We start from the raw sequence: 16,311 nt of genomic DNA on the forward strand, positions 1-16,311 counted from the left end.
AAGGCGGGATCAAGCCTCAGCACGACCATTAGGCTGGAAAATACAAAGGTCCTCCCTGACAGAGAGAACACCCAGTTCAGAGATCCTCCTTGCAGATGTGACAGCGACCACCTTTAGGGTAAGGAACTGCAAGGCAACAGTCCTTAGTGGTTCAAAGGGGGGGATCCACAAAGGCCAGGGGGACCATGGACAAATCCCAAGATAGGAATCTGTGAACTACCGGGGGCAGAGGTTAGCTGCCCCTCTTAGAAACTTCTTCACCACCGGATGATGGCCCAGGCTCTCCCAACCGTCCAGGACCAGGACAGTTGACAGGGGCGAGACTTGTCTCCAAAGCGTGTTATGGGCCAACCTCCTCTCCAACCCATCCTGGACGAATTCCAGGATATTAGGGAGCAAGGGACGTTTAGGGTCCACATGTGCCTTATGGCACTAATCACAAAATATGGCCCATGTGGCATTGTAAATCCTGGTCCAGGACCAGGACAGTTGACAAGGGCGAGACTTGTCTGCAAAGCGTGTTATGGGCCAACCTCCTCTCCAACCCATCTTGAAGGAATTCCAGGATATTAGGGAGCAAGGGACGTTTAGGGTCCACATGTGCCTTTTAATCACAAAACGTGGACCATGTGGCATTGCAAATCCTGGTCGTGGCTGGGTGTCCCATGATAGTTCGTATCACCCACAAAGAAAATCTTGCCTCCCTCAAGATTTCCCTTTCAAATACCAGGCGGTTAACTGGAGCCACTGAGGCTCCGGATGGACCAGGATCCCCTGGCAAAGCTGAGATTCCACCCAGAGGGCTCTGGAGTGAGTCCCTGTCTGCTTACATGCGCCTTCGTAGCCACATTGTCTGTCAGATGTAGGACTTGTCTTTGATCTACAAGGGCCTGAAAGTGTCAAAGGGCCAGATGAGCTGCCCGCAGCTCTAGCCAGTTTATGTTATGTGTAAAATCCAAAGGGGACCAGCGACCCTGGGCCAGCTATGTCCCCAGCAACGTCTCCCAGCCATAAAGGCTCACATCCGTGGTCAGAGTGAGCCATTCCAGCTCCCTAAACACACACCCCTTAGCTAGTGCTGGGGAAACCCACGACCTTAGGGAGAGCCTCACATTGGGGGGAGGGGGTGCTTGCTCCTTTGGTACGGGAATAGGGACCACTGGAGAGTTCGAGCATGGAGCCTCGCCAGGGAACAAGATCTATACAAGATATCACCTTTCCTAGCAACTGAGACAAGGTGACGATGGGCACACGCCATTCCTTCTGCACCTTGTTGACTAGCTTCACTAGACTAGCCCTGCGATCCTGGGACAGGAAGACCATGCCAGAAGAGGAATCTATGACCACTCACAAATGCAACATCATGGTAGAAGGTCGCATATGGCTCTTCTGGAAATTTACGGAGAACCCATACCTCTGCAGTGTTTCCACCGTCAGGCCAAGATCTTGAAGGGACCGCTCTGGCGACTCTGCCTGAAGGAGGATATTGTCTAAATAGCAATGAAGTCTGATGGGAACCGTTCTGAGGTGAGCTGCTGGGGCGGCCAGGACCCTCGTGAAAGTCCTGGGAGCCAAAGCAAGTCCAAAATGAGAAGTCCTATACTGGTTATAGTTACCAGCATAGGAAAACCTAAGGAACTTCCTGTGCTCAGGGACAATTGATATATGAAGGTAAGCCTCCGTCAAATCAATGGAAGCTAAGTAGTCACCTTCCCTGATACCTTCCAGAATAGAATGAAGGGAGGCCATCTTAAACCGTTTGTATACTAGGTAGCAGTTCAAGCTTTTAAGGTCAAGAATCCCCCAAACGACTTCGGAACCACAAAGAGGTTAGAATAAAACCCCTTCCCCCGGTCCTCCTGTGGAACCAATTCTACCGCCTGGATCTCCACCAGATGGTCGATCACCTGGCGCCTGAGCTGCCTCTTAAGCATACACTTGGAGGAGGTAAACGTATGAAAAGAATTCAGAGGGACGGAAAGGAATTCCAGTTGCAGGCCAAATTTTACAGTATTAAGGACCTAGAGATCCGATGTAATACTCTCCCATTCAAGATCGCATCCGCCGGAAACTGGGTTGCAGCAATGACCTTGCTGATGTCCTGAAGCAGCCTCACATCATGCGCCGGAACATACTCCTGCATTTGTTCAAGCCACATCAGTGTGGTGCGATTGAAGGAGGATGCAGAAGAAGGGGCCTTAATCGCCCACGTTGCCGCCAGGAAGGTCTTACGCAACTCTAGTTCAGTCCTCTTATCTTCTGCCTTTTGGTTGTCCACCACATCACTCGCCACCATCCACCTCTGGAATCTGTAATGCCTGGGAGAAATCAGGCTCCATATTATAGAAGCATCTGTCATTCCCATCTGGGGTGGAGAAAGTACATGGCTTGGCCCACTGCTTCTGAATCACATCCAGAAACAGTTTTGGTGCAGGGATCTCCTCCTTCTACGTCAGGGATTCTACAAAGAAACACTTTTTCTTTGGCGCTGCCTTGGAAGTCGAAGCCTCAGCCATGGACTCCTTCTCCTTCTGTTTGTCAGCCTCCTTCTCGACAACTGCAGTGCTCCTGGCTTTAAATAGCAAGGAATGGAAGAAATTAGGAGGAAACAAACCAGCAAAGGCAGGAATATTCGGTGCCAAACTTTCATCATCCGAAAGCTCTGTCTTCTTTTGCTCCTCCTCTTCCTGGAGCGAAACCTCGCTCCTCAGAGAAGGAGAAACTTCCTTCTGTGCCCTGTCTGGGCAAGCGACCGGATCCTGGATACGTCTGCGCTTGGCCTCCATCAGTTCTGCCTCTGCCTGGTCAGAGGAGCGACACTGGAGGGCTATGCCCTGTGCAGTGGCTTGATGAATAAGAGATTGAATGTTATCAGGTAAGTCCTCAAATTCACCAATCGCATGACTAGGCCCAGGCCTGGGTGCCAGTTGGTGCCTGTGACCTGGTTCAGGAACATGTGCAATGAATGGAAACGGATGGCACTCTTCTTCCTCGTCCTCAACCTCCGAAAGTGGAGGTGAGATGGAACTGGCGATCTAGATATCCTTGGAGGAGAAGGGGAGGAAGAAAGTGGAGCTGCCCTTAGGAGCAGGGGGGGGGGATCTCACAGAAGACAAAGGGGCCTTATCTCCGCCTCCCTGCCTGGACTTCTCCCCATCCCCTGTATTTCCTTGCCTGGAGGGAGCTTGTTTCATCAGAGGAGGAGGATCCTGAGGGGAACCCTTCCTCTTCTTGGAGCTCTTTGATGGAGCTGCAGAAGCTACCCCAGAGGGACTCTCACCGGGGGAATCAGCCATGACAATGTAGCAATACTCTGTCCAAATGCCTCACTCTGCCCAGTTTGGTAACCAGCATGGCAATCTGCGACTGTTCTCACCGGAGCCGGCAGTCACAATGAGCCTCGTGGCAGTGAAAAGGGGGAAACAAAATGGCCACTGACCATGTGATCCAGTGGAGGTCCAAACAAAATGGACACTGCCTCATGGTCACTAACAAAATGGCCACCACCACGAGGACCTTACCAAGATGCCACCACCCAGGAGCTCTCCCAAAATAGCTGCCCCCAGGGCCCCATACTCATGAGGGAGTAGCTTCCAGGAAAACAAATGGTGTCAGCAAGCAAACAGTGCTGAGAACAACCAGATCAGCCACACGGCCCTCAGCAAGTCCAGCCAGCGCTGATCGTGCCCTCCTGTTGGCCCTCCTGTTGTTCTGGACTGTTTGCAGCCACGCAGAAGCGCCGGTGCTCCACAAGCATGCCCCTCGCACCAGTAGCTTCTACATCCACCTACTGCAGCCCCTAAGAACCAGCAGCAACGCAGGAAAACCTCCCTGGCCCGCGCACAAGCCAGCAATTGGTAATCAAGCCGGACAGAACCGCAATAGAATTCCGATAGCTGGCACAGCCAGCTGCTTGCCTCGAGGACCCTGGAAACCTTCAGCAGGACCTAGCCCAAACACTTCACCACTCTAACAGTAACCAGGTCAGATAGTAATATTAAAAGGGAAAAAAATACCTTAAAGCAAACTAACTCTAACAAAAAACCAATTTTCACTCACAGCAATAAATTTTACATCTTATCGGGCAAGATTGAATTGGAAGTCAGTAGGGGAAGCTGGAAGCATGGCTTCGATTCTGACTCAGTCTCTTGGGCAAATAAGGATTGAACAACCCACTCCTGCGCCATCAGCTGGAGAATGATTCCATTTCTTAATTGGGATAGAATCTGGACTAGAAATCTTTGTGCTTTAAGCAACAGGTATCATGGCATTTCTTGGTTATTCAGACAATTCTGGATTCTAAATTTTTGTATTAAAAATACAAAACATAATCCAAGTCCTTCTAATCCATATTTTTACCAGTTTGGTGTAGCGGTTAAGGCGTAGAAACCAGGGGACCAGGGATTTAGAAATATATGAGTTTCAGAAGAATTTTGTGTGTGTATGTAAGTATAGCTTTTAAATTATTTTAATTTGCATTTTTTAAAAAATGTTTTATCACAAACAATAACTTCTTTATTCAAAGCCTTGAATTATATACCTGATGTGCACATCTGATAATTAATACGTTCTCCTCGCCAATATTCCAATGGTTTGATACGTGTTCTTTTGGACCGCCGAACGATGGGTATGCTTGTAGGCAATACTACTAGAAAGGAAATATACAAAAATATGAATGTGTGTGTGTATACATATATACCAGTGGTGAGTTTCAAATTTTTTTACTATGAGTTCTGTGGGCATGGCTTATTTTGTGGGCATGGCTTGGCAATCATGTGACTAGGTGGGAGTCGCTTGTCGGTCATGTGACTGGGTGGGCATGGCCAATTTAGCTGTCCATTTTGCCAATTTAGCAGTCCATTAAACAACACACAGCAGTGCCCTTTTCTATTCTTTTTAAGACCGCATGAAGCTTTTGCCCTAAGGTTTTTTTTTTTACTAGGGGGGGGGGAGAAGTTGGCATTATCTCTCCAGCCGGAATGGCATCCACCATCTTGGCACCCTCCTGCCATGAGGTATTCATGCCTCCGGAATTCTGAGCCACGCGGGCTCCACTTCAGGTCTCCTTGCACAGTGGTCTATGGAGCACAAGTGGCAGCCGACGATCAGACCGGCTCCCATAGATTGCTGCACATGGTGCTTTTCAAAATGGCAGCCGCCAACTCAGCAGCCCAAAACTGCTCAAAAACGTTGTCGACAGTCCCCAATACAGCAAGAGATCAGTCTTGCAACAACTATGCCACTGGAATTGGGCACTCCCAGGAGGCCTAACTCACGCCGATTTTCCAGATTGCACCATGTGGAACCACCACTCCAGTCCTTCCGCGCTGCTTTAAAGATCTGGCTATCCCGGCTGGCCTGGGGTTAAGATTCTAACCCCACCCGAATTGTGTGACTGTTGTGTTTTCTTTTAATATGTTGTACTGTCTTCATGTCGGAAAATTGTTTGTCCTCCCCCCCCCCCTTTTGAACTGTGAGCCACCTGAGTCCCCCCAGGGAAAAGGGCGGCATACAAATAAAGGGAAATGAAATGAAATGGCTCCTCCAAAATGGCGGTCGCCGGCTCTGCCACCCAAAGAAAGTGCCAAGGGAATAGAAGGTCATCCCTGGTACAGCGGGAAATCGCGCCTTGGATCGGTCTGACTCTAGGCACTCTCCTAATGGAGGCCACCCACAACATCCGCAGGCCCATTGTGGTTCATTCGGCTCCACGTGGCCTCTGCACCCCAAATCGACTGCCCACGCAGCCCCACCATATGCTCCACTTCCCTGGTAGGAAGTTACAGCTTCCACACACACAATGGGAACCCAAGGGAAGAAGGAGGCAGGAAGTCCAGGAATGGGTAAGAGGAAATTTTGGAAGCAGTAGGAAATTAATCAGGAGTCAAGGAAAATAGGTCTCTCTATAGATGAGAATGAGTTGAAACTGCAGCCAAGCAGAGAGAGCAGAGAGGCATGGCTTCAATTAAAACTCAGTCTCTGGGCACATTAGGAAAAGATGATAATCATTCCTGGACCCTCCCACAAGCTACTCCGGAGAATATCTACCTTACATGTATGTTTCTTGTATTTATATCTCAGTGGGAAGCAACCAATCCCCCGCCCCCAAATAAAATATTACTCCCAGAAAGCTTATTCCACATTCCTGCCAGATAAGAGATAATGAGATAATGAGCCTCTAGAAAGTCTGGCTCCATTCACAATCAGGGAATCATCCAAACCCTATTAGAAATACAAATCCCATATTGCACAAACCCCAAAACTTCAAAAACATAGAACCATTTAAGAATTCTACCTTTTATCCAGTTTATTGTTCAGCTGACCCAGAAACAAACTGCTGAATGTCACTTTGCAAATCTCCTTCTAAGCAACTTATCAATTTAAAGCAGGTTTTAATTTAAAGTTTGCAGCAAACTTGTGGACTTCAACTCCCAGAATTCCACAGCCAGGCATGCCGAGTTCTGATTTTCCCTTCCTCCCTCCCGCCTCTCTCTCTCTCTCTCTCTGTCTCACTCTCACTCACTTTTACATTTTAAAACCTCTTTTCTCTTGCCTGAACCGGCAGAGGAAAATACTTTTGAAAAAAAAGTTTCTGACGAAGCTTCTGATGGGAGAACAGGTTCAGGGGTGTGGCCAGGCCACCATTACTATCGGTCCTAACCGGTATGCCAGATTTTCACTACCTCTTCTGGCATACCAGGAGGAACCCACCTCTGATGTACAGAAAATACAGCGCTATGGTGGCACAATGGTTAGAGTGCAGTACTGCAGGCTACTTCTGCTGATCATGGCTGCCAGAAGTTTGGCAGGTGGAATCACCAGGCTCAAGGTTGACTAATCCTTACATCCTTGCGAGGTGGGTAAAATGAGGAGCCAGATTGTTGGGCGTAAACTGCTTAGAAGGCTGTAATGCACTGTGAAGCAGTATATAAGTCTGTGCCAGTGCTAGGATCAGGACGCGCTAATTCTTCTGCATTAAAAACCCCAAATCACAAAAATATGGTTTAAATCATACAAATTACAAAATATTTATTATTTATGATATACTGACATATTTAATAGATTAATTATTTGTAAAATAGATAAGCATAAATCAAGTTATTTCAAAATAAGATTTTATAATATCAAGTATAGTTTTAAAACATAGCATAATGGTAGTTTATAAAACATTTATGCCTGTGTTAAGAAAAGGGAACAGATGGAAAATCAATCATAGGCTTACTAATACCCAAAGTCCTAAGTTCAGCATTCATATCTGAAGTGTTTAAAAAGTGCAACATCCCACAATTTTGCTTACAATTTGCTCAGGATCAGAACCAATAATGTGAGAATCCATGAAATGAAATTTGCTTGGTCTACACATAATAGTAAGCATAATGCACAGACACCCTCCAAATAAAACCACACAATCATAACAATTTATATGAACCACAATAGTATCCAACCCTACATAGAAAACAAAACAAAACATAAATATTAACTTTGACAAGTTACCTGAATCAGAATCATCTGTATTAAATTGATTCAATTCTCTTCTAAACATTTCATTACTATGAAGTGGTAGTAGTGGGTCACTAAAAAAAAAATGTTTACATCAGATTAAATCATTATATTAGTAAATTATACTACCTGATGTAGGTATAAATCAGGGAACATAACATCTCCATGTATAATACTCTATTTATAGAGTGATAATTGTTTATCTTCCCAAGCTGTTTTTCTTTTAAAAGGGCAGTACAAAAATAAAATACAGAAATGGTATCAGCAGGCTTATGTCCTAAGAGGGCAGTGCAATACTGAAATCTATTTCTCTGACATCGCTTCATGGCTTTCCCTAAAAATTACTCCAAAATGTTCCATATGATTCTAAACCAATATTTTTAAATGTAACAACTCTTAAGATCTGGGATTTCAACTCTACAAATTCCACTGCCAGTGTGAAGCAGTTTCATCAGAGGAAATGTTTACTTGGATTATGTGGCACATTCACTATTTTTTCATCCTAGGTTCTTGAATATGTTTTGTGTTACTATGAATCAGACATGGAGAATAATATTCAGAAATAAATACTTTCCATAGAAAATCAGCACATATTTACTGTACACATAATAGTATCTCAGAGAAATATGTTTAATTCATTCTGAATAAAATACAGTATTTTTCGGAGTACAAGATGGACCTTCCCCCCAAAAAAAGAATATGACAATGTTGATGCGTCATACATCAAATACAACCATTTTTTGGCTTCCAGAAGCCAGTGGGGGGCAACCAGGATGACGTCCACTCATTCTACTATTAACTTTCTGATCACCCTTGAGATGAGAGGTAGAGGGGGAAAGGCATAAACCAGTTATTGTGGCCGGCATCCGTGCCCTCTGCCCTTGCTGTCCAAAATTGCGAGAAAAATCTCAGCAACTGAGTTTGCTGGGGTGGCAAAAAGATCCACCGAATCTCCGTGTTATGGTCTGAAACAGCTCTGGCTGCAGGCGCCACTCCGTGTGGTCAACCATGACCCTGCTCAGCCAATCCGCTTGCACATTAGCAGTGCCAGAAATGTGTTCTGCGCAGAGGGAGATTACGTGGTTCTCCGCCCAGAGCCCCAACCACTCTGCCTCATGCATCAAGGCCTAGGAGTAGGTGCCGCTCTGATAGTTCAAATGCACCTTGGTGGCTACATTATCCATCAACAGCAGAACCTAACAGCCAGAAACATGCTGTTGGAAGCGATGGAGGGCCAGGTGGGCAGCCCAGGGCTCTAGTCAATTGATGCTATTCTCCAGTTCATCACGTGACCAATGGCCCTGGGTAAATTGAGTCTGGAGATGGGCACTCCAGCCGAACAGGCTGGCGTCTGAGGTGACTGTGACTAGGCCTGGCTCCTTGAACAACGTCCCCTTCTTATAGCCGAGGAAGTCCACCAATGAAGTAAATGGATGACTTTGCGAGGTACCTGTATGGTCGAATTGGACTTGCTGATGTGGGTCCACTGATGCGGAAGCAGAAACCATTGGAGTGGCCGAGAATAAAACTAGCCCATGGCACTATCTCTATACAGGATATCATCTTCACCAGCAGACAATATCAAGGGCATGGCTGGGTGAGAACCAATGCCTCTATGCTGTTGAGGCTCCTGGGAGAGGAACACAGTGAAGAGGATGATGTCTATCACTGCTCCCAGGTGCAGGAGCCAGTGGCTGGGAAGAAGATGGCTTTTCTCCACATTGACGGAAAAGCTGTGGTCCTTAAGTGACTGGATTGTGATGCAGAGATCCCATAGCAACTGACAGTGGGATGACAATTGAATAAGGATATTGTTCTGGTAACATTGCATGCGGATGGGGGCCACCCTGAGCCGCACTGCAATCACTGCCAACAACTTGGTAAATGTCCTGGGAGCCAATGACACACCAAAGGGAAAGGCTCTGTACTGGAAATGATGGTTGGCAAAGCAAAACTGCATCAAGAGCATCCTCAGATTCCCGCCGTGAAATAGAACCGATGCCAACCGCCATTTAGACCTAATATAGGCCTGCCAGAGGTAAAACTAGGCCAGCCATCAAGAAGTTACATTGGCAACAAAGCCCCTAGAGGCAAATTTGGCAGCATTTAAGGTGGCATCAGCCGAGAATTCCATGGCTGCCACCATCTTATTAATGTCTTGGAGGAGCCTAGCGTCCTTCGGGGAAATCCTGGCCAACACCTGACGAAGCCACATTAGAGTGGCTCTATTGAAAAAGAATGTGGCCGTAGTAGCCTTAATAGCCCATGCGGAGGCTAGATAGGCCTTTCGGAGGAAGGTTTCCACTTTTCTATCCTCTTTTAATCCTTCATGACATCAGAAGGGATGAGAGCTGAAGACATAAGGGATGCTACAGGAGCATCGATCTAGGGCCACTGAAGGAGCTCCTATAGTTCAGGCGCAACTGTATAAAAATGTTTGTCACTCCTGCTAGGGGAAACGACAGAGCCAGGCTGAGCCCATTGGCATTGGATCAGGAGAAAAGAGAAGGTGTGTCTGCGGCGGGAGGAGCCTCAGCAGGTATTAGAGGGGTGACAAGCACTTGGCGGCTCCTGAGGGGCCCTGGGTCTCTTTGGGAATCAGATTCCATGTGGAAGTGAGAATCACCACCGTCTGAACTATCCAAAATTCTGATACACAGACTAGGTGGGCAAGGCTACATTCAGAGTATAAGACACACCCAGGATTCAACCGGAAGTTCTCCAGCTGAACAGACAAGGGGTGTGTGAGCTTCATATGGACCCTTGTCTGACAAACCTATTCCAAGATCCTTTTTGGATCAGAACCCCTTTGTGGGGTGGGGGAGCGAAGAAGGAGCATCTCATCAGACCCAGAGGGAGGCAAAAGGTTCCTCACAGGTCAGAGATTTGCTCTCTGAATTGGAGTAGGGGTGGCAGCATGGCAACATGGCTGCACTAGAAGCTGGCTTCCAGCCAAAGCAACTGTGCAGGAAATGAGATGAAAGACAGGTAAGAAGATTAATTTAACCCACAGTCATAAATCAAAACTTGGAAAAGCCAAGAAATCTTGAGAGTACAAATAATATTAATAGACAGATCTGGATTTTGGCAAAAGGAAAGAAAGGGAAAATGGAGGGTTCAAACACTAGCCCCCCAAAAAGGTTATTTGTTTGAAACAATTCGGACAGAAAGGGAAAAAGCAGATAAGTGACAAACCCACTCAAATACAAACTCTAAATTTGGTTTTGGATTTGAAATAAATTAAATGTTCCGAGGGATTTACTTCATCTGAACCTCTTCCAACTAATATATCTTAAGCAACACCAATTAATGAGAGATGAACTGCAACAAGAGAGAAAAATCAAGAAAAAAGCACTATGTTCTCACTGATAACCTAATCTTGATTGTACAGGAAGTTTTAATTAACCAACTGCCATAAATCAGAATTTGGAAAAGCAAGAAACAAAGAGAAACATACCCAAATCTGGCTGTTTGCAACTTTGTTCCAATTAATATATATAACCAACCAGAGGTATAAGGTAGCAAGGGAAAAATAATAACAAAATCAAGAACTGGGAAACTACAAAGTTTTCTTCTTTTTTTTCCTGCAAAAGATCAAGATGATTCCAGCTTCTCTTCCATTTTTATATTAATTGGATTAGATAAATTTAAGGTGGACCAGAACCTCAAAATAAGATCTGTATAACTAACTGTAATTTTGGAACTAGACATAACAATAAAAGACCAAGATTGCTCCCGTCGCTCTTCCCCATAGCAGCTGAAGTAGATAAATTTAAGGTGGACCAGAATTCTGAAAGAATTGTATAACTAACTGTAACTTTGGAACTGGACATCATGGAAAGCTGGGAATTTGAAGAACTATGTGAAATTATAAAAAATATGCATAAATCATTAAAATCAAGCCGAAATAGAATTCTGAATCCAGAGAAACAGGTATTTAAAGAAGAAGGGAAAGAAGAAAGGGAAAAGATAATGAAGGGATAGAAATGGTGGGAAATAAAAAGCAGACATAAAACTCGATTGGGCTTGGCAGTAGTATAGGGAAAATGGTAAACGGGGAATGTGTCCCAACAAAACAGACTAAAAAGGAGATAAAAAAGCAGACAAAAGAGGTTTCGGAGGTTGACAGTGGCATAGGGAAAACTGAAGTAGGAAGTTATGCCCCAACAAAGAGAAATATAAAAGATCCTTTTGACGGTGGAGTGGAGAAAATTGAAGAGGGTGCCAAAACCAAGAAAAGGGAAAAGGCAGGAACAGAGAAGTGGGACAAAAGATTTACTGGGAAAAAATCAGACGACTAGAAATTGTTATATGGGAAAATATAAAGCTAAGATAAAGGATTTATTCCTAAATATGACAATAAAATGGAGTTTCTAACTGATTGAATATGATAATGGAAAGGTAATTACATAAAGGTTAAAAATATGGAATATGGACAAATATGAAACTGATATGGGGAGATTGTATAGCAGAGGTTTGTTATTCACTTTTTTACATGATAATTAAACTGAATTGCTAATTGATTGAATATGACAATAGAAGGACAATTAAGCATGGGTTAAAATACATAAACATGGACATGTATAGAATGTTAAGATGATGAACAAAGTGAGATGTGTACCATTTGTTATTCTATATTGTAGATTAAGGGAACTGTAATGAACATTGAACAATAAAGATTGCCATTTATAGACAATTAAGGGTAATCTAATCCAAGATAAGGAAAAATGGAGAGGGAACATGAAATATATTTACAATGAGAAGCTATTGAGATTTAAAGACAGAATTACAAATTGGGGGCATATAAGGATGTATAATTATATAAATATAATGATGAGAATAGCTGGGAATTGTAACCAGGTATACATCTCGGCCAAAAATAGGCTGGGTAAGAGTGGGTGGGGTTAAAGCACAATGACTATATATGTATACTTTTTTGTTCTCTTTTCTAATAAAAAGGAGGAAGATATATGTCAAAATTAAATATGTATATTGAAATGGAATTATAAACACCATCAACATAAAATGGAGCTCACTCATTAGGGGGGAAAGAGGAGGAGGGGGGAGGAATGGAAAGAGGAGGGGAAAGAGGAGAGAAAGGAGGAATGGAAAGAGGAGAGAGGAGAACGAGAGATGAAGGGGAAGTGGAGAAGAATGACAGAGGGAAGAAAGGAGGTAGAGTGGGGGGGGAGGGAGAAGAAAGTGATGTATAAGGTACAAATATGGTGTATGGAAAGTAGAAAATAATTGTTTTGGGGAGTTGATGATAAGGTGAATTGATGTAAACATTTAATAATACAATATGATGTTGGCTATGTAATAGTATACATGTGATTATATGTTATGCAAATGGAAAAATAAAACTTTTTATTAAAAAAAAGACGCACCCAGATTTTCACACTCTTTTTGGGGGTAAAGGGTGTGTCTTATACTCCGAAAAATACGGTAAGGAGAAATCAATCAGTGGAACAACTTGCCTCCAAAAATTGTGGGTGCTCCAACATTGGAGGTTTTTAAGAGATTGAACAAGTATTTGTCTGAAATAGTATTGGGTTTCCTGTTTGACCAGAAGGTTGGATTAAAAGACTTCTGAGGTTCTTTCCAACTCTTATTATTTTTCCAAAACTTATTGTTTTTCAGGTAAATTTTATATATTCCTTTTTTGTTACCATTCTCCAATCATCTCTTATTTAATTTAGCTTATTTTAGCACTTTCTACAACTGTTGCAAAATACCTAAGGATTCCTAGGGATGAATACAAGCATATAAGTATTTTAAATAAGAGGGCAAATGGCTGTAATTGGTATATATACTCAGGGATTTAACAAAGCCCCATAGCAGTCTAAGAAGTCTGTACCTCAGAAGAGGTCTAGACAGTTGGGTTGAGTATTCATGTCTTTATTTGAGTATTCATGTCTTTGCTCAAAGCTGATTAATAGTCCCCATGTGCAAAATTGCATTGCATTAAAAAAAAGTAGTATTAAAACATACTTGTACAATCATAACTTACTGTGATAAAGATCTTTCATTGTTTTGTGGTGTTACTGAAATATTTGAATGTTTTTTTGCCACATGCTGCTCACAAGGATCTTCTTGATATAATACATTATTCTGAGGCTTTGGTAAAGAAGTCTCTCTTATTTTTTGAGGTGTTGCTCTCTTCAACTGAATGTTTAGCTTAAAAGGATGAAGATTCTTCTTTTTATCTAAATGTTCCTCTCCATGAACATCTTCAAGGCTGTGCTTTGAAACCAATTGCCTGTTCCCCTTCCCCATAGGTCCAGCAGGGGCTCTTTTCTTTTTCTTTTGAGTCCCTGATTGTTTTTTGGATGGTAACTGCTTTTTAACCGGTGTATTATGGCATGACTCCTGAGCTACAGGAATAAAGCTTGATATAGAATCTGAATTGTCAGAATAAATATCTGTATTCTTAGATTGTGTGCAGTCCTTTAATGATAGAGTCAAGACTGTGCACTCCTCTTGTTTTTCATATTGCACTTTTCTCAGTGTGGTCAGCTTATTCCGTGATAAGCTTTGTTTTGTAATTTCTAGAGGTTGTATCTGGACTGATAACTTTTCATCTGCTTCTAGTAAAGGTATACGGCCTTTTGCTTGCTTTTTACTTTTTGGGTAACTTGTGTTATGTATTTCTCCTGAATTTTTATAGTTATTTTTAGAATGAATTTGTTTCCTTGTTTCTTGGGAGGTAACAAAAGGCATAACCAATTGTGATTTATTATTCTCCACAGCTATTACTTGTTTAATTCTTGAAGCATTTTGAAATCCATCAAAACATCTTTCACCAACATTACATAATGTTGTATTTATTTCCTGTAATGGAATTGGCATAACTGTTTTCTTCAACTCCCTTTTATTTTTTTTTCTTTTATTATGCTGCTTAGCTTCCTGGCTTCCTTCAAAGGAAGCAGATGTTGTCCTTTTCGGTAGTTTTTGTTTCTTTCCAGAAATTGAAAACCAAGGTGCAGAAGACAAATATTCCTCTATTAAAAATTCACATTCCTCTTCTGGCTTTAAAGTAGCTGAACTTCTAGGGAGGAAAGACAGGTAAGTGGATTCTTAAATATCACTAAGAGTCAGTTCGAAGAACTTCATTTTCAAAATAAACTTCAGATATTTTACAAAACTATTTTCTGATAAAAACTAGTGCTAGTAATCATTTCTCTGTTTTATTATGTCACACAAACTTTAAACATGTTGACTTTAACCCAACAAAGGCAAAGTCTTCAAAGCAAAATTCTAATATATGTGTGTATGTATCTGGCAGATCTAGACTTTTTAAAGACTAATCTTAGAAAAATAATCCTGAATATCTCTTACAGATCTACACAGAAAACTTTGTCTGGCTTCTTCAAAGTGCCAACAATCCCAAGCCTCTTATTAAGAAGTAAAATCATAACCAAGACTTTCACCTAGAAAGGAACTGCACACTGCACATTCTCTGTACTTTCCAGAGAACAAAATAATTGGTTTAAAACTGCAACAAACAAGTCAACTGATTTTACACAATTCTGCAGTTTTCTCACATCAGCCACTTTAAATGTCACAGCAAAAATATGACTTAACTTGCTTTCAATTACAAATGCCAAAATTTTCTATACAAAGCTACTCTTTAAATAATGGCATTCTTATTTCATTGTACTGTCAGAACACTTTCATGGCTTATAATGATAGCATAGGTCCTGACCTTTTTATTTGTTTAGAGGCTGGTTCTTCAATACATAACTCCTCCATTTCTTTTCCTGAAGAAAAGCCCTTAGACTTGCTAAACCTTTGGAATAAATAAAATCTCTCTTCATTAAAGCACACTCTGAATGGGAAGATAATTAAACAATTCATTCAAGATTTTCTAAATGTTGTTTTAAATTTCCAACTCTTAAAGAAAAACTATGCACATAGTATGTACTAATTATCACCCACCTCCTATAACTTTGTAAGACACTGTGCGATAAAGGCAAGACCAGGGGTGAAATCCAGCAGGTTCTGGAGAACCGGTAGTGGAAATTTTGAGTAGTCTGGATAATCGGCAAATGCCACCTCTGACTGGCCCCAGAGTGGGGTGGGAATGGAGATTTTCCATTATCCTTCCCCTGGAGAGGGTGGGAATGGAGATTTTGCAGTATCCTACCCCTTCCACACCCACCAAGCCACACCACACCCGCCACGCCACGCCCACAGAACCGGTAGTAAAAAAAATTGAATTTCACCACTGGGCAAGACTTAAGCTCATCCCACATTAATTACTAAAACATAGGGGAAACCAATTAACCTTTCTCTCAGCAATTGATCATTTATCTACACTAACTTGGATAGGAATAAAATACTTTCATTAAATATTTAACAATTGTATAAAGTAATTTACTGTTTTGCACATGATTTCTCTCCTTCTTCTCCACTTTCTACTAGAAGGGCTGGTGATCCTAACACCTCAAAATCATTTTCCTTAATTTCTTCTGATAGCTTGCCGCCTATTTTATTGATAAGACAGAGAAAATACATGCAATATTATCATTCTTTTTGAGATAAGAAAAACAATTGTCTCCTGCTATTACCTTAAATTACAACTGACAAATTTATTGGAACATTTTTCTTAGGATAGATTTATTTTCTTATGATTTAACTTATGTATGACTTTCTTGCAATACTTAACACCTGGAGGTCTTCTAGTCCAACCCATTGTTCAAAGCAGGAGCCTTATACCATCCCACCGAAATGATCATCCAGTTTATTCTTGAAAACTTCCAGTGATAGAGCACCCACAATTTCTGAAGGCAAGGTATTGCCCTCACTAAC

The 16,311-nt window shown here is 42.4% G+C and overlaps 1 protein-coding gene across 2 annotated transcripts in view; it reads right to left on the bottom strand.

Moving 5' to 3' along the window:
* CENPC (centromere protein C) overlaps positions 1–16,311 on the bottom strand; it is a 51,987-nt gene that overhangs the window by 15,040 nt on the left and 20,636 nt on the right. The window contains exons 5-9 of one of the 2 annotated variants that reach the window (XM_032237356.1): positions 15,881–15,986; positions 15,206–15,289; positions 13,511–14,548; positions 7,495–7,574; positions 4,541–4,648 (exon numbers count right to left, since the gene is read on the bottom strand). In XM_032237356.1, the coding sequence (XP_032093247.1) occupies positions 4,541–4,648; positions 7,495–7,574; positions 13,511–14,548; positions 15,206–15,289; positions 15,881–15,986 (1,416 nt within the window). The remainder of the gene's footprint in view (positions 1–4,540; positions 4,649–7,494; positions 7,575–13,510; positions 14,549–15,205; positions 15,290–15,880; positions 15,987–16,311) is intronic. The other variant, XM_032237357.1, reaches the window with a different exon arrangement.

The sequence above is a fragment of the Thamnophis elegans genome, chromosome Z (assembly GCF_009769535.1).
Source record: "Thamnophis elegans isolate rThaEle1 chromosome Z, rThaEle1.pri, whole genome shotgun sequence".
Taxonomy (NCBI): Eukaryota; Metazoa; Chordata; class Lepidosauria; order Squamata; family Colubridae; genus Thamnophis; species Thamnophis elegans.